The sequence below is a fragment of the Penicillium cinerascens genome (assembly GCF_028974065.1).
Source record: "Penicillium cinerascens strain IBT 15544 chromosome Unknown contig_5_segment0_segment0, whole genome shotgun sequence".
Lineage (NCBI taxonomy): Eukaryota > Fungi > Ascomycota > Eurotiomycetes > Eurotiales > Aspergillaceae > Penicillium > Penicillium cinerascens.
Window position 1 is genome coordinate 2,424,585 of NW_026695294.1, and position 19,627 is coordinate 2,444,211.

The 19,627-nt window shown below is 53.0% G+C and overlaps 10 protein-coding genes across 10 annotated transcripts; 7 read left to right on the forward strand and 3 right to left on the reverse strand.

Annotated features, from left to right (window-relative positions):
- Nucleotides 1-678: 678 nt before the first annotated feature.
- On the forward strand, nt 679-2,708 carry N7498_005376 (uncharacterized protein; the record flags this gene model as incomplete). The annotated part of the gene is made up of 5 exons (XM_058452438.1): nt 679-719; nt 768-927; nt 981-1,071; nt 1,123-1,621; nt 1,679-2,708. The coding sequence occupies 5 exons, from the start codon at nt 679-681 to the stop codon at nt 2,706-2,708; spliced, it is 1,821 nt and encodes a 606-aa protein (XP_058308976.1).
- Nucleotides 2,709-3,216: 508 nt separating this feature from the next.
- Nucleotides 3,217-3,984, forward strand: N7498_005377 (GNAT family N-acetyltransferase; the record flags this gene model as incomplete). The annotated part of the gene is made up of 1 exon (XM_058452439.1): nt 3,217-3,984. The coding sequence occupies one exon, from the start codon at nt 3,217-3,219 to the stop codon at nt 3,982-3,984; it is 768 nt and encodes a 255-aa protein (XP_058308977.1).
- An 87-nt stretch (nt 3,985-4,071) lies between these two features.
- N7498_005378 (60S ribosomal protein uL1) lies at nt 4,072-5,245 on the forward strand. The gene is made up of 4 exons (XM_058452440.1): nt 4,072-4,255; nt 4,317-4,494; nt 4,628-4,821; nt 4,878-5,245. The coding sequence occupies exons 1-4, from the start codon at nt 4,237-4,239 to the stop codon at nt 5,138-5,140; spliced, it is 654 nt and encodes a 217-aa protein (XP_058308978.1). The 5' UTR covers nt 4,072-4,236; the 3' UTR covers nt 5,141-5,245.
- Nucleotides 5,246-5,392: 147 nt separating this feature from the next.
- Nucleotides 5,393-6,646, reverse strand: N7498_005379 (uncharacterized protein; the record flags this gene model as incomplete). The annotated part of the gene is made up of 1 exon (XM_058452441.1): nt 5,393-6,646. The coding sequence occupies one exon, from the start codon at nt 6,644-6,646 to the stop codon at nt 5,393-5,395; it is 1,254 nt and encodes a 417-aa protein (XP_058308979.1).
- Nucleotides 6,647-6,886: 240 nt separating this feature from the next.
- N7498_005380 (putative proline-rich, actin-associated protein Vrp1) lies at nt 6,887-7,996 on the forward strand (the record flags this gene model as incomplete). The annotated part of the gene is made up of 2 exons (XM_058452442.1): nt 6,887-7,006; nt 7,094-7,996. 2 exons carry the CDS (start codon nt 6,887-6,889, stop codon nt 7,994-7,996), a joined length of 1,023 nt encoding a protein of 340 aa, XP_058308980.1.
- A 1,065-nt stretch (nt 7,997-9,061) lies between these two features.
- Nucleotides 9,062-9,422, forward strand: N7498_005381 (U6 snRNA-associated Sm-like protein LSm8; the record flags this gene model as incomplete). The annotated part of the gene is made up of 2 exons (XM_058452443.1): nt 9,062-9,086; nt 9,151-9,422. 2 exons carry the CDS (start codon nt 9,062-9,064, stop codon nt 9,420-9,422), a joined length of 297 nt encoding a protein of 98 aa, XP_058308981.1.
- A 1,350-nt stretch (nt 9,423-10,772) lies between these two features.
- N7498_005382 (uncharacterized protein) lies at nt 10,773-11,897 on the forward strand (the record flags this gene model as incomplete). The annotated part of the gene is made up of 1 exon (XM_058452444.1): nt 10,773-11,897. The coding sequence occupies one exon, from the start codon at nt 10,773-10,775 to the stop codon at nt 11,895-11,897; it is 1,125 nt and encodes a 374-aa protein (XP_058308982.1).
- A 1,480-nt stretch (nt 11,898-13,377) lies between these two features.
- Nucleotides 13,378-14,626, reverse strand: N7498_005383 (protein ERV29; the record flags this gene model as incomplete). Its single annotated transcript, XM_058452445.1, has 5 exons — nt 13,378-13,450; nt 13,505-13,569; nt 13,624-14,117; nt 14,224-14,336; nt 14,460-14,626. 5 exons carry the CDS (start codon nt 14,624-14,626, stop codon nt 13,378-13,380), a joined length of 912 nt encoding a protein of 303 aa, XP_058308983.1.
- A 479-nt stretch (nt 14,627-15,105) lies between these two features.
- N7498_005384 (uncharacterized protein) lies at nt 15,106-16,266 on the reverse strand (the record flags this gene model as incomplete). Its single annotated transcript, XM_058452446.1, has 1 exon — nt 15,106-16,266. The coding sequence occupies one exon, from the start codon at nt 16,264-16,266 to the stop codon at nt 15,106-15,108; it is 1,161 nt and encodes a 386-aa protein (XP_058308984.1).
- A 1,343-nt stretch (nt 16,267-17,609) lies between these two features.
- Nucleotides 17,610-19,169, forward strand: N7498_005385 (putative nucleoside hydrolase; the record flags this gene model as incomplete). The annotated part of the gene is made up of 6 exons (XM_058452447.1): nt 17,610-17,668; nt 17,719-17,822; nt 17,876-18,045; nt 18,095-18,129; nt 18,186-18,485; nt 18,540-19,169. The coding sequence occupies exons 1-6, from the start codon at nt 17,636-17,638 to the stop codon at nt 19,167-19,169; spliced, it is 1,272 nt and encodes a 423-aa protein (XP_058308985.1). The 5' UTR covers nt 17,610-17,635.
- Nucleotides 19,170-19,627: the final 458 nt, after the last annotated feature.

Below are 19,627 nucleotides of genomic sequence, written 5' to 3' on the forward strand. Positions count from 1 at the left end.
CAGATTTGATCCCCGCTGGATTCAACGGTCGGGTGGGGACCAAAGCTTGTAAGGCTTATAATATGCAGATATATTTAGTTTTATATCTTTTTCGGGCCTTTCAATGTTCTATCGACCTTTGGGTACGTCGGAGGGTACATTATATACATCGGGGCCACTTGACTGTCAAGCCCCCACCTTGAACGGCATTTCAACCTTACAATGAGATCCGCTATTGTATTCTCTAATTCCTCGTGCTCCCATATCATCCGAAAAACGATCAGATTATCCACTTTCATGGCAGCCTGGTCGCTACATACTTGAACCTGGCCAATCAGGAGAGGCAAGTCACGGGCGAGACATGTGACGTATGCCTGAGAAAAGAGGCGATAAAATGTGGCTTCACCGGCTTTCGAAGGTCCATGTTAAATCTGTAACAAGATTCATGCTGATCGGGTATTCTCTTACATATTCTCTCTTTGCTCCGTTATATAATGGTCGGGACGAAAGCTGGAAAGGCGACTCGCCCCGCGGCCTCATGCACCGAGTGCCAACGGCGAAAGCAAAAGGCAAGTCACCGGACGGAAGTTCGGAGCCATTGTCTGACTTTTTGTACAGTGCAGTCGACAGTGGCCTTGTAACCATTGTCAATCCAGAAGTATCCCGCATCTATGTAGATATCCTCAAAAACGAGCAGCGATGCCGTCTGATTCTTCACTTGCCTCCGTGGAGGTTCCCAGGTATGTACCACGTCTGATGTGGCAAGAATATGGCTAATAGCAATGTAGTCGAAAATCCTCGTCCGATGAGGAGGTTGAAAATATTAAATATGAGCACAGAGAGGCACCTGGTACTGAGATACCAGCTCTCGCTGCCAAGGGTGAACTCCGCAACCTTGGGTACCTGGCCGATGATCAGAACCTGCCATTTGGAAATGCCGCGCTCACAGTAAAACACCCCTTGATCGATTAGTCGCCTTCTTGTTTACTAATTACTTGAAGCCAGCTCTGTCTTCATCAAACCCGGCCTCGGAGGCCGTCTCTTCCGAGATGAAGAATGTCTTGCGGCTTCTGCCCCCGAAACCATACACAGGTTCGTCTTTTCAACGCTAATACAGAACGCTCCCGGCTGATTCTTCTTCAGACATATTGATCCAGCGCTATCTGGGAGTGATAAACTTTAACTACTATTGTTTGTATCCACCCGCTTTCTCTCAGGACTATGCTGCCTGGTGGTTGAACCGCGCGAACGGCAAGCCCCTCACACCGGAATTCACCTGTCTTCTCATCCGAGTCTGCGCCTGTTCTATGCAGTATCTCGATGCTGAAGTTCAAAAGAGACTCGAGTCAGAATTGGGCGAATCGGCCCAAAGCCTTTCAGAAAACTACCACCACGCTGCCAAGCAGCTGAGCAACACCATTGCCCCAGGCAAGGGCGGTCTGACGCAAATCCAGCAGTTGTTTCTAACAGCTACCTGGTTCAAGTCAGAGTCGCTCTTTGTAGAGTCCTGGCATACTCTGAGCTCTTGTATCCATGAGGCACAGGAATTAGGGATGCACAAGGACTCTCCAAAGGCAGTGCTCTCTGAGTTTGACATAGAGATGAGACGGCGCATTTGGTGTCTTTTATACGTATGGGACTGGTAAGGAGTTCCCTTCGTCGTTTTTGTCCCCGGCTCAGCTACTAATTATTTCTCAAGGCAAATGTCACTATTACTTTCTCGCCCACCCATCATCAACCAGAGCTATTGTTCGTTTCAATTACCAAACACACAACTTGAGAGTCATGCTACGGAAGATGGTCCGCCTTCTCCTATCACCCACATTGCAGCCCAAGTTGAGTTGGGCCGTGTCATCGGAAGGGTACCAGCAACAATGGGCGACACATTCGATAACAACCAGGCCGAATCGCTCAAATCAGATATAGAAAGGTGGTTTGCTTCGCTTCCTTCTGCCTACCAAGAAACAGACCCAGACACCCAATGGGACAACGAGCATTTATATCTGCCCCTTCAACGCCGCCAATTACACGCCATAGGCTACATGACGATGTTGTTGCCATATAAAGCATACCTCACTCGAACCTACGACTCGAAAAGCACCGATGTCGACCGATTCCGCCGAGAAACTGCAGTCGACATTGCTCTGCATCTAATGGAAGTCTCACATCGACTTTTCGACCACGTTTTCCCTCTCAACGCCAAATTCCATCTGGTAACATTCTTGATATTTGACACTGGAGCCTATTTATGCTCTGCAATTATCCATGACAAAGGCCGCAGACTTCCACGCCGTGACAACGTTATCCAAGCCATTGGTCTCGCATGCTCATTAACGGGCAAGCTTGCTCCAATCACCAAGACTGGAGCCATCTGTTATCGAGTGCTGTCAAGACTGGCCAAAAGTCTGTTAACATCCGCAAACAAGGCCACCTCCCTGACAAGAGTTGAGGGGCAAACCTCCCAGATGGATGATGGACAATTTGGACCTTCGCCAAACCTAGATGGTCTTTCTTTTGGTGACTCCTTTTCTCCAGAATCACTGTCCTCTCTTGATTCGATGGCTGCTGAGATATTTTTGCCTGCTTCATTGGATCTACCTGTGCCTGGGATGGACACCCCTCCTTTCATGGGAGTGGGCGACTTTACCAATCTGGATGTCGGCCAGTTCGATCAGATTTGGGACTGGCAAAATTTGGATTTGACTTTATTGCCTTCTCTTTCTGCGTGATAAGCGCTACGTCTGTCGTGGAATGAGCGAGCGAATGAATTTAAATATCACCTACCTCGTTATTTCTCCTTGCCTAGTAGGTTTCAATCTGGATTTTGGGCGGCATGTCCAACCGACCGTCTTGCTGGAGCATGCCCGAACTTTGGAAAGCGCTTTATGGCCAAGTCGCGGATCCATTAAAGAGCTGTATTGTGTGAGCCATACCAAACCATCCCATGACATTCTGATGAATATGGGCCGTTTCAACATATTTTCGAAGTAAGGTACCTCTAGTAGACAAAGAACGCTCTTTGAAAATGTGTTTCGTGACCGTCTTAAAAAACGCCTTTGACTCATTACTCTCACCCAACAACCCAGAGCCAGGCCGGCGCACAGCCACCAACGGCAATGCCACGTTGCGGCCTGAGTCAAAGTTGAGTCACAATAATTATCTTATACCACTTGCGAACCCTCGAGTTTATAATCCGCTTTACACTCTTTCACCATCTTTCCTCTACAACCTTGTGGTATGGCTGCCCCGCACCTCAACTCCGGAGAGGTCATCCTCATCCCCAAGACGTCTGCTTCTCCAGCGCACCTTGAGTCAATCGCAGAGCGGTACAAGAATATCCGACTGCATGGTCTCAAGGTTGATCCGGAATCATTTTCCTCGACATACGAATACGAGTCTCAGTTCTCTCCCGATATATGGCTATCCCGAATCCAGAACCCACTTGGCAAGACGTTTGTTGCAGTTCTTGATTCCGACACTGAATCTCATGGCCAAAGAAACAACCCTCACCCGTTGGAGACCGAGAGCGCCCATGATGCGGTCCAACGCTTACTCGGAAAAAATTGGGTGGGTATCGCTACCCTGATAGGCCCAGTGCCATTGTCCAGTGAGGACGCTGGTGTCGCGGGGCTGAAGCCCTGGGATGCTTTTATTAAAGATGGCACATACCAGATACCTTCCAGTCTCGTTGAGCCAGACGATCTGAAAGGTGCTCATATCATTTACGTGATCGTGGGCATGTTTGTTTTGCCTCATGGCCGTCGCAAGGGGCACGCTCGTCGGCTACTCGAGGCCATTATTAAAGCCGCGGAGGAGGAAGCCAAAGTATTTAGTGCGTCGAAGACTAGTATCACTGTTCAGACTGAGGCTGGCATTGTTGGTGCGCAGCAATTGTATGAGAGGGTGGGCTTTGAGGTATGGGATGATGCGGTATTGATAGAGAACCAAGGCGGAGAATCATCCCACGCAGTGTCATTGGTGATGGAGATGGACACAAAGATATGACCAACTATAATTCTCTATATTCAATTCACAGAATCTCATTGTTCAAGTGTTCCGATTGACACCTTGATTTTCAGGCATAAGAGGCGTGACTGATGTGTCAGCGATTCTCGTTCTAGGGCACCGCTAATCCCCTTTAGGTTTAGTCAACCGCACCCACAAGCGGAGAAAATTGCGGCAACATTTTCTTCTCCCCCAAGACATTCTGCGCAGAGCCACACCTTAAGAAACTTCTTTAGGAAGACTGTCGCCATCATGTCCAAGATCACAGTCGGTATGTTCCTCGCTCTGTCTACCTACAGATGAAAGAAGAATCACCACTAACTTCCTCTCAGCCGGAGTGCGCCAGAATGTCCAGCAGGTGCTGGAGTACTCTCTCAACGAGAAGAAGCGTAACTTCCTCGAGACCGTTGAGCTTCAGATCGGTCTGAAGAACTATGACCCCCAGCGTGACAAGCGTTTCTCTGGCACTATCAAGCTGCCTTCCATCCCTCGCCCCAACATGAGCATCTGGTGCGTTCATCCTCGCCATCCCTCCCGAGTCGGACCATGCCTGCATCGCCAACGTCGATCAGCGCAGAAGGCGACAAGAAGAAGGGAATTGAAACCTGATTGGAAGTTGTCACTAACGGTTGTTGAATAATAGTATCCTTGGTGACCAGCACGATCTTGACCGTGCCAAGCACCACGGCATCGATGCCATGTCCGTCGACGACCTGAAGAAGCTGAACAAGAACAAGAAGCTCATCAAGAAGCTTGCTCGCAAGTACGATGCCTTCCTTGCTTCCGAGGCTCTGATCAAGCAGATTCCCCGTCTGCTCGGTCCCGGTCTGTCCAAGGGTGAGTTTCCGTCTTGATATACCATTGAAAAATTCAAATGCTAATTCCCTCCACAGCCGGTAAGTTCCCCACCCCCGTCGGCCACGGCGAGGACATGCAGAACAAGGTCAACGACGTCAAGTCCACCATCAAGTTCCAGCTCAAGAAGGTTCTCTGCCTTGGTGTCGCCGTCGGCAACGTTGGCATGACCGAGGAGGAGCTTGTTGCCAACCTCATGCTTTCCATCAACTACCTCGTCTCCCTGCTCAAGAAGGGCTGGCAGAACGTTGGCAGCCTTGTCATCAAGGCTTCCATGTCTCCCCCCCACCGTGTCTACTAGATGCTCCGTCGCTTCATTGCGCTGGGGTTTTCTAGGGGAACGAGAAGTGAGGGTGTCATAGTTTAGTGACCACAAAAAATATGAATCTCACAACTTGGTCTCAAATCGTTTACCTTAAATTTTGTAAGCCGTTCAAATTGCATCTAGACTTCAAATAGAGTTCTTGCAATTGCTATCGTACATGCTATATTTGCTCAGATAACTGGTGAGCATATCACACATGTCTGTCTGTATAATACATAGGTTCGACATTTATTCCATCCCGGCCATCAACTCGGTCTTATCCAAAATCATGCCGCGCATGCCAATAAACTCTCGGAGACTCTCCCACTCCTCCCCGACTTCCTCTCCCCGCATGTAGGGATCCTTGAATCCCCATGTGCAGGCGACCTTATCCAGAGCCGCCCGCTCTTCTTCCCGCAACCACCGATGCCGTAGAGGAACACCAGGCAACCAGGTAACACGTTCCATCTGGTCATTAGCACTAGTGATAGCCAAAATACCCATAGACGATGTACCGCCAACGTAAGCCAAGGAGGCCGCAAAAGCAATGCCAGTCGCCGTGCTGGGGTCCATGGTATTCTGGACCGAAGCCGCCCAAGTGGCAGCGGCATAACACGCAAGCGGAGCGCTTGCAAGACCAGCCAATGGTATACCGGCCTTTCGGAAGACCTTTGCGCGGTGGAAAGCGGGTGCGCAGAAAGTATTGTCGATGATGGCCAACACGAGTGGCAGGTTCTTCTGGGCGATGGCAACATCCAGAGCCATGGTAGCCAGCTCGGACGGAACAGCACTGTTGATGCTCTTGGGTTTCGGCTTGAGGTATTTGATCGGCGAACTGTTGGCCTCGGGGACTGGCTTGTTGGCGTACAGGTTGAAAATCTCGGGGAAGTGCTCGGCTCGTCGCAAAAGGGTCTGGATCTTGGTGTAGTGCTCCAGTGCCTCGGGGGAGATAAACACCTTCTTGTCCGTCAGGAGATCATTCGCAATGCGCGATATCGAGTCCGCATGTGGTGAGTCCAGCTTCGCGGTCCGGGCTTGGTGGGTTCGTTTCTCTGCGGGAGCCGACGCGCGTTTCTTCTCTTCCATGTCCAGAAGCGAAGAGATCGCATTGCCTTCGTCGTTCAATGACGCGCCATCGTTTTCTCGTGAAACTAAGGCCTCGGCTATCTTCTGGCATTTTGCGAGCACCTCCACGACCGCTTCGTTCGAGGGCACTTGGTCCGACGTTTGCAACGCCGATGCCTCTTCTGCGACCTGCTGAATGGTGGAATCCGGTGTAGAATGCTTAGACGCATAGCGCCGTGTCAGGAGAACTGGCGAGGAGAACGATGATTGTATGCTATGTCTTGATTGCAGCGGCGGATTGCTGTTCGAAAGTCGGCTTGCTGGAGTCGAGAGTCGGGCGATGGGAAGAGTGCGCGAGCCCGAAGTAGAGAATTGACACAATTGGCAGACAGGGCCTCGCGGCTTTGGCCCTTGAGCCCTCAAGCTAATTCGTTTCATGGTGGTGTTGGTTTGAGGAATGAGGAAAGTTGAAGCCTTTTTTGATAGGAAAGGTTCAAGGCGGAGAGTTCGGGCGCAGTCCACCGGCCCCCGTACTTCGCGTCCTGACGTCTTTGCTTCTGCCTTACACAACCGCGCTTCCTTCCAAGGAGCATCCACCTCTTGATTCTCCGATTCTCTTTGATATACCCCATGAGGTGCTCTACTTAAATCTACTATTGTCTTTAAAGCTCCCTCGACATGCCTCCTCCCCCGCCGCCCCCTCCTCCGCCGCCGCCTGGAGGGTTAGGTGGCCCTCCCCCGCCGCCTCCTCCAGGAAACTTGCCAAACCGACCATCGAAGAATGAAGCAAAGGACCGAGTATGTGACTTGAAGACAGATTTGCCTCGATTTGAAATGGACCGCAAAGACGGAGGCTTCATGAGCACGTGGCTAACTTGACGATAGGGCGCACTACTCAATGATATCCACAAAGGCACTCGATTGAAGAAGGCTGTCACCAATGATAGATCTGCGCCGATTATCTCGAAGGGCGGAGGAGGTTCAGCTGCACCTCCGGTTGGAGCTGCGCCGCCAGTTCCCGGAGGAGTGAAACCGCCCTCCGGACTCGCTCCGCCGGTCCCCCCTGCGAATAGATTACGAAGCAACAGTGAAGGAGTGTCTGGGTCAGATGGCATGGCGGGAGCTCCAGCAGCTCAATTAGGTGGTCTTTTTGCCGGTGGAATGCCCAAATTGCGTAGCCGCGGTGGTGTCGACACAGGTGCCAATCGAGATTCACCATACATGTCAGATTCCGAGGCTGCGCGCCGGGCACCTTCTGCGCCAGCTCCCAAACCTCCTACAGCTCCCCGACCACCTGGCGCTCGACCACCAGCTCCGCCGCCGGCTACCGAATCTCCACCTGCTCCATCTGTGAATCCGTTGGTCGCTCATTTGAAAAAACCCCCTCCGCGACCCGCGGGAAGGCCGTCATCTTTAGTGTCTGCAGCATCTGGCAAGGGTGCTCCAGAAGCTCCTCCTCCACGAGCCCCTCCACCTCCCCCAGGAGGCAAGGCACCGCCGCCTCCTGCATCCCGCAAGCCCTCTGGGGCACCTCCCCCGCCTCCTTCAGTAGCTAGTCCGGGAGCTCCTCCTCCCCCTCCCCCCTTCTGCTCCTCCAACCACTACACGGGGAGCTCCTCCTCCCCCGCCACCCGGTGGCCCGCCATCGATAGCCGCCCAAGCAGCTCGGTCTGCTTTGAACAACAGCAGCTCACCCGGGGCGGCACCTCCTCCTCCACCACCTTCTGCCGCGCCTGCAGCTCCACCTCCACCTCCACCAGCCTCAGCTCCTCTCGCTCCGACAAGTGAACCACCATATCGCTCGTCTTCCATGCCCTCGCCTCATCCTGTACTGGACGCCAGTTCTTACACACTCACGAACGGCGGCAGCTCATCTCCTGGATCTAGCGCACAGAATCTGTCATCACACGGATTCGTCCGAATAGATGATCCTCGATTCAAGTTCCAGGGTGACGGGCTACTACCCAAGCCCCGGCCATTTACCGGTGGAGAGCGCAGGTACCGTGCCGGTAGAGGTAGTAGTGTACCACTGGATCTGAGTGCATTGAGTGGTTGATTCAAGTGCATGAGACATTGCGGGCGATATCGTGCACAGATAGTGAATTGATATAAATTATACATGTAACGTTTGGTGCCATACCGGCTCTCTACTTAGTAGAAACCAGGTGTAGATTCCCCAGCCCTTTGCCCTGATGTTTTGAGCCTCCGCATATTTGATCTATACAATTAATTGCCTCGAACTGGAACGTCATTTTTAAAGTATCGTTGGCAAAAGCAAATATCTTGTTCCATGTTCGATACCAGTTGCGATCTCAGACCACCATTAAGCTCCACACGTGACCGCGCCAATCAGTGCAAACAACCGCGAAGACCTCACGATAGTCGCCTGTCAATCCTCCGTCAATTGAACTTCGCGCCTCGATTGGGCCTTTTCTGCCATTGTGATTTCAAGATACCCTTCGCGCCAAATCGTTTCACACTTTCGACTCTGGTCGGCCCTTTATCTGAATCGGCCATCACCAGTGCGGAAGTGACTTGCGGGACCTCGAACCAACTCTGCTTTCATTCGCCTCAAAGAGCTTTCGTTCAGTGCACCAACGAGGCATTGGCTTCAGTCACTGGCCAAATAAGCGAAGCTATTCACTCCTGGCCTTCCAGCCAAACCGCGCCTCCCCGCGATCTACGAAGGCAGCCTTCAGACGACCGCTAGCCCGACCCGATCTCTATTCGCAAATAGGACTCTTGGCCTTTTCAGTTCAATCCCAATCCACCAAGCACGAGTGACGTCTTCCTGGCTGCGATACAGCCCGATCGAATATTCCTCCTAGCCAAAAAAAAATACCATCCTTCGCCATGTCTCTCCAACCATACATCAACAGTAAGCACCTGCCATGTATCCGGACAAGTCCAGTCGACATACTAATGATCTCCCGATTGAATAGAGAAGGTTCTCATTCTCACCGTTGACGGCCGCACACTTTTGGGCACACTTCTCTCGACCGATCAACTAACTAACCTCGTCCTTACCAACACTGTCGAGCGCATCATCCGCACTCCAGACGATGACGAGCCCTCATCGCAGATTGAACACGGGCTCTACTTGATCCGAGGTGACAATGTAGTCATCTGCGGCGAGGTAGACGAGAAGATCGACGGAGAAATCGACTGGAGCAAGGTCAAGGGCGAAGTGATCCGAGACACAAAGAATGCATGAGCGGACTCAGCATGAACGCACTTTGATTTAACTGTTCGGGCGTTGGTGGACTAGGGAAAACACATATTTGCATACAATGGACTCTAGAGATGGATAACAGCGCCAGTGACTTGTCCAGCTGGGCGGCGTTGGACGATGTCCCAACAACAGCTGCAATTCGTCCTCGTCGGTTTCCATGGCCCCTCTTCATATGGCCCGTCTTCATTGGGCTCCCGGCCTGTTTTCTCTATGGTTGCAGAGACCGAGACTTGCGACGATGACCTGGCATGATGCAATGGCTTACGACATATGTAAGATGGGCTTCACATGTCGTACCGCGAAACTCGGCATGGGCGCGTCGGGGCGCAACAGCACTGGGAACTCAAGTCCTCTCACCAGCTAGGAGACATGCTGACTGCTGAATATGGTTGGGTTGGGGATTCGGCAGGGAATATCCCTACGTTCTTAGGCAGCGGTGGGAAAAGGCGGAATGTGGTACTTGCATGTACGCCTTTACACATTGCATCATATTGAGGGCTTGTCAATTTACACATTACTCCTGACCTCCTGACCTCCTGAATTCTTTCTGCTTTTAATCTTTTCCATCTTAAACCGTTTGCGGCGTAGTCCTCTCCACGCGGGACGGCGCCAAGCCCGAGACACGGAAACTGATTCAGGGATACAGGGGAATCATCCAGATCGAACCCCTCGTACGCTCATGCAGTCTATGGCTCTGTTGCCCGATCTCACGCATGCATTCATGCATGAATTTTACAGTAGTGTGCCGTCGGGCCTGGCCGCCATTTGGGATTTTTGGGTGAACATCCCGGGATGTATCACATAGCGCTGGAGATACATAGCAGCCTACCGCTACGTAATTCGAGCGCACATCGGACAGCCAAGTAAAAAGTTAGAAAGAAACCCGCCAAGCAGGGCCGTACAAGAGGGGGAAACAGGCAGAAATACCTGGCGACTAATAATCTGCCAATTGGGCCGATGTGACACTCCCGCCCCATTCGCCCCCCTCCGAGCCTCTCCTGAGTTGCCTTTCATTTCCCCTACCCTTCTTACCTCTAACGCTCTCTTCCTTCTCGCTTCCCTTGTACCCCATTATTCCATTCCCCTCGCTGGTCGGTGGGCTATCCTCAATTTTAACGCCCTCCGGGTCTTTCCGTCTCCCTCCGTCTCCCTCCCCTGATCCGCACCTCACAGCCCTTCATGTGGACTCCAGTACTTCGACATACTCAACCAATATTGGGTCAGATTCAGCAGTTCTCCCGGGCAGATTGCCCGTCGTGAGCGTGTCTCTGGGCCACCCCCGAAGAAACATCCCAGCGAGTCTGAGAAACCGCCCCCCATCACCCCCGCACCATGTGGCTCTACCGGGGCGCGCAGTCCGCGGTTTTCTACTACGCCACTTGTACACCATGTGCTGAGAGCAGAGATCGCCGGAAGCGCAGGAAGGAAGCGGCGCGAGCACAGAGAGAGAAGGAGAAATTGGAAAGGGAATTCGTCACCGACCAACCTCGCCCATTTACTCAGCCAACCCCGTTCAGCACCAATGAAGGGTGGCGCGAGGAGATCGTCCTGGGCCCAGGTCCTCCGGCTCGACGAGGTGGAAACCGCAACGTGCGCACGAATAGCTGGACCACCGAGAACACCGACCAGGATTCGCAAGAGAAGAAGGACAAGGGTGGCGGTCTGATGCAACCGCTCGGTGAGCGGTGGAAGTCTATGCGATACCAGCGCGAGGACGAGCCGCTCTGGGGCCAGGAAGTACGCGGGTCGTCGATTGGCTTCTCCGGTCGTGGTCGTGCCGACCGTAACGAACCCTCCAAATATTATACTGCACGAGCACCCCCTGTCAACGATCTGCATCCGCCGATCGTAAGTGGGCCATGTAGTCGCGCCGAAACCCGCTGGATGCTTCAACCACCACCCAGTGCGCGAGTCATGGCCGGAAAGCAGCATTTCGACGAATCTCCACGCGATAGTGTCGGTGGACTCTTCAGCGATCGTTCCTCTCGCGCCGCCCAGAGCGGTGCCAACTGTGAGGAGAACGACACGACCCGGATCAGCAATGGTTATGCCAATGGAGCCTTTGACGAAGATTTCATTCACGAGGAATTGCCACGCCGGCCATCCGCTACTCGAGTGCGTGGGCGCTCCGATAGCACTGGCTCTGCTGATCTTGACTATGCGCGGCATTCTCGATCCGACTCCATGTTCTCCGTCGCCAACACCGATGAGCAGTCCCTCAGCGCGTCCTGGAAGTATCCAGATACTCCCACGACGCGCCCAGTCTCCAAATCAACCGAAACCAGCGAAAATAATTGTTCGCGCCCGCAAATCTCAAGGACTCTTTCTAACCTGCACCGGGAACCTAAACCCAAAGTCCATCTACTACAATTAGAGATCAACGATCATAACCGCGATGATGTCGGGGTCGGCGAGCTAGAGCGCATCCGTCCCTGGCGCTGGAGCATGGACATCTAACGGCCTTTCTCAACCTTAACCTCAACATACGAACAAACCAACTCACCTTTCCTCCCTCTGTCTCACCTCGTTACCTGATTTTTATTTTGATTACCCGGCGTTTGGGCAAAAAGAGCAGCCATCATTTTCATTTCCTTCAAACCCTTGCCGCCTACGTCCACGAGGATCTTCTTTCCCGTGGGATTGAAAGTGCATGGCTGGACCAAAAGCACCCCGAACGACAAAAGATGAACAAAGTCTCGATTGGCTTCAACGCAAGACAGCGCAGGGTATTACGTTCCAGCGTCAACCTCCTACCACCTACACCATTCCTTCGCTCTCAGCATTTGCTTTTCACTACGCCCTAGGCCCCCTGGTCCTGATTTTTTTCTTATCCTTACCCTTCTCCCCCTCTGTCCTTTACTATCCCTAGAAACCTTTTCTTGTATCATAATCCCTCCCATCCTTCGGTTTACATACATAGCGTTTACATAGCCTGATGAAACATTGGAATTTAAAAACCTTGAATATTGCGTGCACGTAGGTACCTCTATGTTGAATAAGGACATTCACTGTTGCAAGTTTTTAGCTGTTCTACCTAGTATATCTATGTAGATTTCGCTAGCGCTCGGAATGCCTTTTGAACCTTGGAATATCCTGCCCAGGCCTCAAACGAGCTCTTCATGGAAAGAATTCAAAAAGAAAGTAAATACATCCATTGTCTGTTCCCAGGGCTTATCCATGGATTCGGTCAACTGCACTTATTGGCCTCCTATCAGCCTTGATGCTACGAAGATACCCGAAGAAGACATGTACCGATATACCAGACAGCGATGGTGGTAAACAATCGAGAACTCTCGATCAGACTCGGCATGTATATTACCCGTCGGATTTTAATGCGAAGGGTCTGAAATTCAGCCTCGGAAGCAAAAATATATTCGTGAGAGAGAACCAAAGATGATTGGTGCCCAGGATTGGACTTATCAAGAGGCTTACGACAGGGTGCCGTGATGGCTAACGGGCTCTCCACTACTCTAAATTAAAGTCTAATGCAGGCACGATAACCAGGGGGAAAGTAACCAATTAACTCATGGATTCAATACAACTGTTATTCGTGATAGCTTCCATAGTGATCCATATTTGAAATCATGCGTGCACGGGACATCGTCTTTTTTGTTGGAAAGGGAAAACCAATTGCGGGCAAGCTCGGGATGCAGTAATTCCTGTCGGCATGAAAACTCGGGGTAGAAAGAAACAATTTTGTAGCGAGACGAGACGATATGCGGGAGATAGTGACTCTCGAAAACAATTCAGGACAGAACATTACAAACCTCCCCACACTGGATCGGAACCCCAAGGGGCATAGGTGCTATAGCTGGGAGAGGAGGCGCTGGTGCTCCTCTCCTTCTCCCATCAGCTATGTGTTTCTGTCGATTGCCGATTGCTTGAGAGTGCCTTGGAATATATCGAAAAGAGCGAATCGTCTGTTCTCTACCCCAGCCTAGTAGACTTTCTTCTTCTCATCCATGCTCAGTTGGCCTGGACCCATGTTGACCAGGAGAAGGAGACCGCCGCTGCAAGAGATGTTAAAAATTCGAAATGACCGGGGGAGGATAGAGGGTACATACACAATTGACAGAATCTGGAAAAAGTCATACTTGGCAAAGTCCTTGTGCGGGTGGTGGGGGTGCAGCTGAGTCCATAGTCAGTCAATTGAACGCGCTAATAGTCCAGGGTTGAAACGTACCGTCCAGAAGTTGTTAACGAGCACATTGAAAACGCTCAGCAGCACCACAAGGATAATGGCACTCCACTTGGCCTTGAAGCCGACAACGACCATAACGCAAGCCATCAGGCCGAACCCGCTGACGATAAAACGCCAGAAGCTCCACTCTCCCGAGAAGACAAAGCCGATGAACAGGAAGATCAGCAGCACGCGACCGGCGAATTGCACGTACATCTTGCGGTCCTTCTCGTCAAGCTGGGGCAGGCCGGCAGGAACGAACTTCTTGCGCACCCAGGAGTCAGAGATAACCATAAGCAGACCACCGACAACACTCAGGTTGCGCAGGAAGAAGTTTAGATCGAAGATAAGGCCGTATCCCAAGCCCTGGGTGATAACGACACCCAACAATCCAGCCACTGCGAACTCGGTACGTTTGCGGGCGATCACCAGCACCGAACAGACGGACATGGCGATCACGTTGGCGATCAGGAACATGTGTGTGATTCCCCAAGGGACTAAATCCAGCAATAGCGCGTTAGAATTGGGCTGCGAAGAGGGATGGGGTGTGCGGCTCCCGAGGTCGAGTCGTGTGGGCCAGGGTCCAGCCGAGGGAGAGCTTACTCTTCCGGAAGTCACGAAGGTAGAGCAGTTGGTCGTTCCATTGTGTGATAATGCGCAGCGAGTCCTCGAGGAAGGTCACCACGATCAGGAAGCGACCGATCGCGGGAAGGTACCTGAAACAAGTGAACACGGTGTCAGTGCATGCCTCGAGATCCCTTGTTTGGGGGGGAATTGGGAGCTCGCAGCTCGAGCTACAGAGCCACTACGGAGGAATCTCCGACGAGTGGTAAACGTACGGCTTCACTGGGTCGGCCAGCGTATCCAGCCAGTCCTCGATCTTGCTAGTCTGCTCGCGGATGGCGTCGAGTGGGCTGGGGTCGCTGGTGGCATCGGCGCTGCCGGGGCCACCGAACGGGTTCTGGTGGCCGAGGTTGTAGCCCGCGGTGCCACGGATCTGGGCCATGGCGGAAGGAAGGCAGGGAGGAGAAAACAGATATAGAGGTGGTGTGGTGAAAGGACACAAGAGCAGGGTCGGGAATTGAAGGAGTGTAAATACAGGTGGAGCCGTATACAAAGGTTGTCCTGTCTCTCTTCAGGCCACGCTGCCCGGAACTCGGCGCTAGCCCGTTTCGAGTAATAATGTGACGTCGGACACCAACAAGATGATCGACTCGATCTACTTCTTTACTCGTACTTCTGAGGATAATTTGATTGTGATACATTCGCAACTACACGGGCTCAATTGTGCATTTTTTTCCTTTCTCGAGGGCAGCTCTTCTCCACAAATTGTGCTGCGAGCAGCCCTGCCCCCCGGATAGGTTGAGGGTGCTGGTATTGTGCGACACTCCCGAAACGCCAAAATCAAGACAATGGGTAATAAATACAGGTCGAGGTGAAAAGAGAAATGGCATATAGACGGGGAGGAAGGAAGAAGCTAGGAAATCAAGCGGTCCAGTCCGAGTCCAGCGGGTGGCCCTTCTCACGAGAGCGCAGGATGTCGGGAATGTAGGTCGGCGTCACAGTCACGCGAGGCTCGGGAGCAGCCAGGGGAGCGACGGGGACAGGCTGAGATTCGGAGGCACTGGCCTCGCTGACACTCTCGTCGGCCTTGCCACCCTTCTTCTTGATCTTCTTGCTAGGGACGGTGGTCCAGTCCTCATCGGCCTTCGAGGCGCCCAGGATGCGCATCTGCTCCTCCTCCGAAGGGAGATTCTGGTTCCACTTCTTCTGGGCCGCGGCGGCCTGGGAGGGCTCAAAGGTGTCGAGGAGCTGCACGGGAGCGGCGGCGGCAACGGGAGCAGCAGCGGGAGGCTGCGAAGCGCCATTGGTTGCTGGTGCAGCCTTGGTCTGCCAGGCATTGCTGGTAGGGGCTTGGGAGCGAGCAGCCTCGCGACGCTCGGATTCGCGAGCGGTGTGCAGCTGCTTCTCGAGCAACTTGCGGCGCTCGTTCTCAGCCTCCTGAACCTGTTCCTTGCGCGCCTCGTTCTTAAGACGCTGCTGGCGCTGCTTCTTGGTCTCCACCTGTTTGAAAGACTGCACCTTCTGCTTCTTGGGCTCGCTCTCCATGTTACCGGTCACGCGGAGCACCGAAGCTCCCGGGGCGGGAGCCTCGAGCATGTCGGACACGTAGCCGGCCGAGGTCGCGGCGTTCACCTGGGGAGAGACAGCAGGAGACAGGTCGTCATCCGCCTCGGCACCTGTGGTAGAAGAAGCGTGGGAGCCACTCTCGAGATGAGCAGCCTTCTTCTGCTGCTTCTTCTTCTGACTCTTGGAAGAGGGAGCCGCGGGCAGGGGAGTGCCGTTCTTTATGGCGGCCAGGCGGAGCGCCATCTCCTTGCGGTCGACATCCTCGTCGGGCTGCTCATCCTCGGTGGTCGTGGGAGAGACCACGGTCTTCACCTCGGGCTGCTTGGCGGCCGACTCGGCAGGTTTGGGCTTCCGTGCCTTTTGTTTTTTGGCCGGCGCAACAGCGGCCTCCGTTTTCTCGACCGCGGCCCGGACGGCGGTCTTGGCCTTCGGGGTCGAGCCGTTGGTGTAGTACCAGCCGAGACCACCGGCCACAACGAGCAGGATGGCCCAGCTGATATAGGGGTTCATGGTCATTTTGACTGTGCGTATATCAGCAACCTTACTCTTCATCCACCTGTGTCCTATGACCGGGTACATACTGTCGGAGGGAGGCCTTCAGGTCGAAGGCGAAGAAGTCACACTGTTCCACAAGTCACTAGATCAATGCGAAGTAGGACAATTGCGGACGCGGGCAAGAGTCTGGGCACGCGCAACCGTAGACGAATTGGTAGTACACGGGAAGCGAAGAGCAAGGTGGTCGGAGGGGGTTGCGAACTTCAAGCCAAATCCAGCATGTAGATTGTTGAAGTCTGGTGGAGATTGATCGACCGTCTGCGATGCGGCAAGCGGTGTCTCAATGCGAGGTATGGGCGTCGAACTCGAGCGAGCTTGCCGCTACCTTGGACGGAGTAGGGAAGAGTCGCTAAGAGGTGGTCGAGGCGTGTCTGTCAATAAGATTGCGCTCGGACGTCAGAGGTCGTGAAAGAACGCAAAAAAGGAGACAAGGATCAGCGATGAGCACGCTGTACAGAAATAGAAAAACAGTGGCCTCGCAAAAGGAACGTCGAGCAAAGGAGAGACGAGGAGAAGGAAGGCGAGCCAGAAAAGGACACGCTGAGGATCCGAGGGGGCTCCGGTACGGTGGTACGTGGTACGGTACACGTATCACCCCGTACCGGGTCTGCCATGGCCACGCCGTGGACCGCCACTTTGGCGTGTTTGTACCTGTTTCGGTCATGTTCTTTGTTTCGGGGAAATTGCGTCCAATTTTAGTGACTCGTTCATTGTAGGTACACCGGGTGCCTCTATATCAGAGCGTGCTGTGCCATCAGATGTCCTCCCCTTAATACCAGGGTGGTAATACCAGCCCGTCTAGAATCTCCAAAAGGTGGAGGAGCTACAAACAAATGGGGGGTGCGAACAGGCCACGTCTCCATCATGTCTCATTTCCCCGTCGACTACTGTATATCCCCGGCCACTAGTGCGTGATTCGTTGCAAGGACCTCCTGGGCACCTGGCATCCTGGACGTCTGCGCGTCTTACTCACCTGAGAATATGGTCATGATGATTCGCGTCGATCCGGCAGTGGATCTGGGCATCCCTTGCAGCCGCCGTGACGCCCGCCACGAGGGGTCGGGAAGGAAATGCCGATGAGCATGCATCTACGCGAGCCCGGCGCACGGATATCCGCGGGAGGATGACCACGCGTAGATATATGAAAAGTAAAAGTGATCTATATAGAATGGATTCGTGCCCCGGTCAGAGAAGTACATAGTATAAGTCGGAACATGATGTTGGCCCGAATGCTGATGCCTGAGGTGTGAGGCGGATTAGTGATGGATGGGTTTTTACGCTTCCAGGTAGCTCTCGATAAGCTCCCCCACCGTCATATCATCACCCCGCCATGGCAAACAAGATCATCATCGATACCGATCCCGTAGGTTCTGTTCAGTATAGATGCATGGCATGTAATAACATCTGGATTAGGGTATCGATGACATCCTCGCCCTTCTACTGGCTCTATCCTCCAAGCCAGAGGAGGTCGAACTCTTGCTCATCTCGTTGACTTTTGGTAACATCGAGGTCAAGAAGTGGGTAGCGAACCCGTGGGGATCTTTGAAACTATCCTGACCTTTGCCATTAGCTGTCTCCGCAATGCAGTCTCCATGTTCCACATCCTGGAGCGCGAGACCGAGTGGCGTCGCCAAAATGGCCGCCCCGAAGGCTTCGGCGCGATGCGTGCTTGCCGTCCAGTGGTCGCCGTGGGCGCGGAAGATCCTTTAGAAGACCAGAAGATGCTGGCTGATTATTTCCGTGCGTCTCCCTGCCTGAAGTCTACTACTTTCTAACCTTTACCCCGCAGATGGAACCGACGGCCTTGGAGGGATCCATGACAGCGTATGTCATTTTCCATGCATCCGTATATGAACAGAATGACTGATTGTGGACCATAGCACCCACACCTCACGCCTAGCCAAGCTTGGGAGCAGTTGTTCGATCCGGCCGCTGATCCCGATGGAATCGAGGCTGTTCAGAGTGGTGCAGGTTCTCGCGATCATCCGTTCATTCCCTCCAAGATCCCTGCCCACAAGGAAATCCTTCGGGTACTGCGCGAGAATGAACCCGATACTGTGACCCTGGTCGCCGTTGGTCCCCTTACCAATCTGGCGCTGGCATCTGCTGAAGACCCGGAAACCTTCCTTCGCGTGAAGGAGGTCGTCGTCATGGGCGGCGCCGTGAACCAGCCCGGCAATGTGAGTAAAAGTAAATTCCTATCATCAAAAGCTTAAATTGACGGAACCGATCAGGTTACGCCCGTCGGCGAATTCAATGCATATGCAGACGCCTTTGCCGCCGCTCGGGTGTTCGCCCTCACATCACCCAACCCCAACTCCACTCTGCCACCCACGGAGAGTCCTGTGCTCCCGCCATATCCCGCAAAGCTGAGCCGCCGATTGACTCTGCGCCTGTTCCCGCTAGATATCACTCTACGTCACAATATCTCCAAGGGCGAGTTCCGCAAGGCCGTAACTCCACTCCTCGAGTCGGGCTCTCCGCTGGCCGAATGGGTCGATGCTTTCATGGGACACACTTTCCGTACATTGGAAAGACTTCATCCCGGCCACGTTGGTGATGACGCCCATCTGAGTCTCCACGACCCTGTCTGCGTTTGGTACGCCCTGACATCCACGGACCCGAAATGGGCTCCCTCGCCCACCTCGCCCGAGGATATCCGTATTGAGACGACGGGTCAGTGGACTCGCGGTATGTGTGTGATCGATCGTCGTAGCCGTCACAAGATTGAAGGTGATACAGAGAGCTCGAGTGATCACGGCCTTTGGCTAAGTGCGAACGCCGGCAATCGCATTTTGCGGATGGACGAGTCACCTGCCGAGAAGAACTTTGGTGAAATTATGATTCAGAGACTGTTTGGTTGAGCATTATGAGTATTTTTTGAAAGAGTACATAACATTGATAAATCTTGCAAACAGTTGATGAATAGAAGCTGCGTCTTATCCAAGGGGGAGAAGATTGGTCGCGTGCTGCCTCGTAGGTACGGTATTTGTGGACTGATAATAATACACAAGCAAAGGCTTATATTAGACCCAAAGAGGGAAAGAATGAGTATACTCTATTTTACTTCTTCAATCAAAACTAGCCAGCGCGTCGGGAGAAGCTTTGGTGGCTCCATTTTTGTCTTGTGGGGGTCCTGGATCTGGTCAACCATGCCCGTCTTATAGAAGGAGGTCAACCAACGATACGCGTTGCTCCACAATCGTAAAAAAATAAGCTTCTTCTTGTTCGTACTTACCCAATCTGATTGGTCGGTTATGCAGCTATGTAGGTGGTCTGGAATGTTAGACTTGCAAAGTCTGTTGACAGACGACGCGGTCAA

Coding starts and splice junctions, on each gene's coding strand:
- N7498_005378 (XM_058452440.1), top strand. Junction 4,495..4,627: donor CGCCCCAACATGAGCATCTG/GTGCGTTCATCC, acceptor GTTGAATAATAG/TATCCTTGGTGACCAGCACG. Junction 4,822..4,877: donor CGGTCCCGGTCTGTCCAAGG/GTGAGTTTCCGT, acceptor TTCCCTCCACAG/CCGGTAAGTTCCCCACCCCC.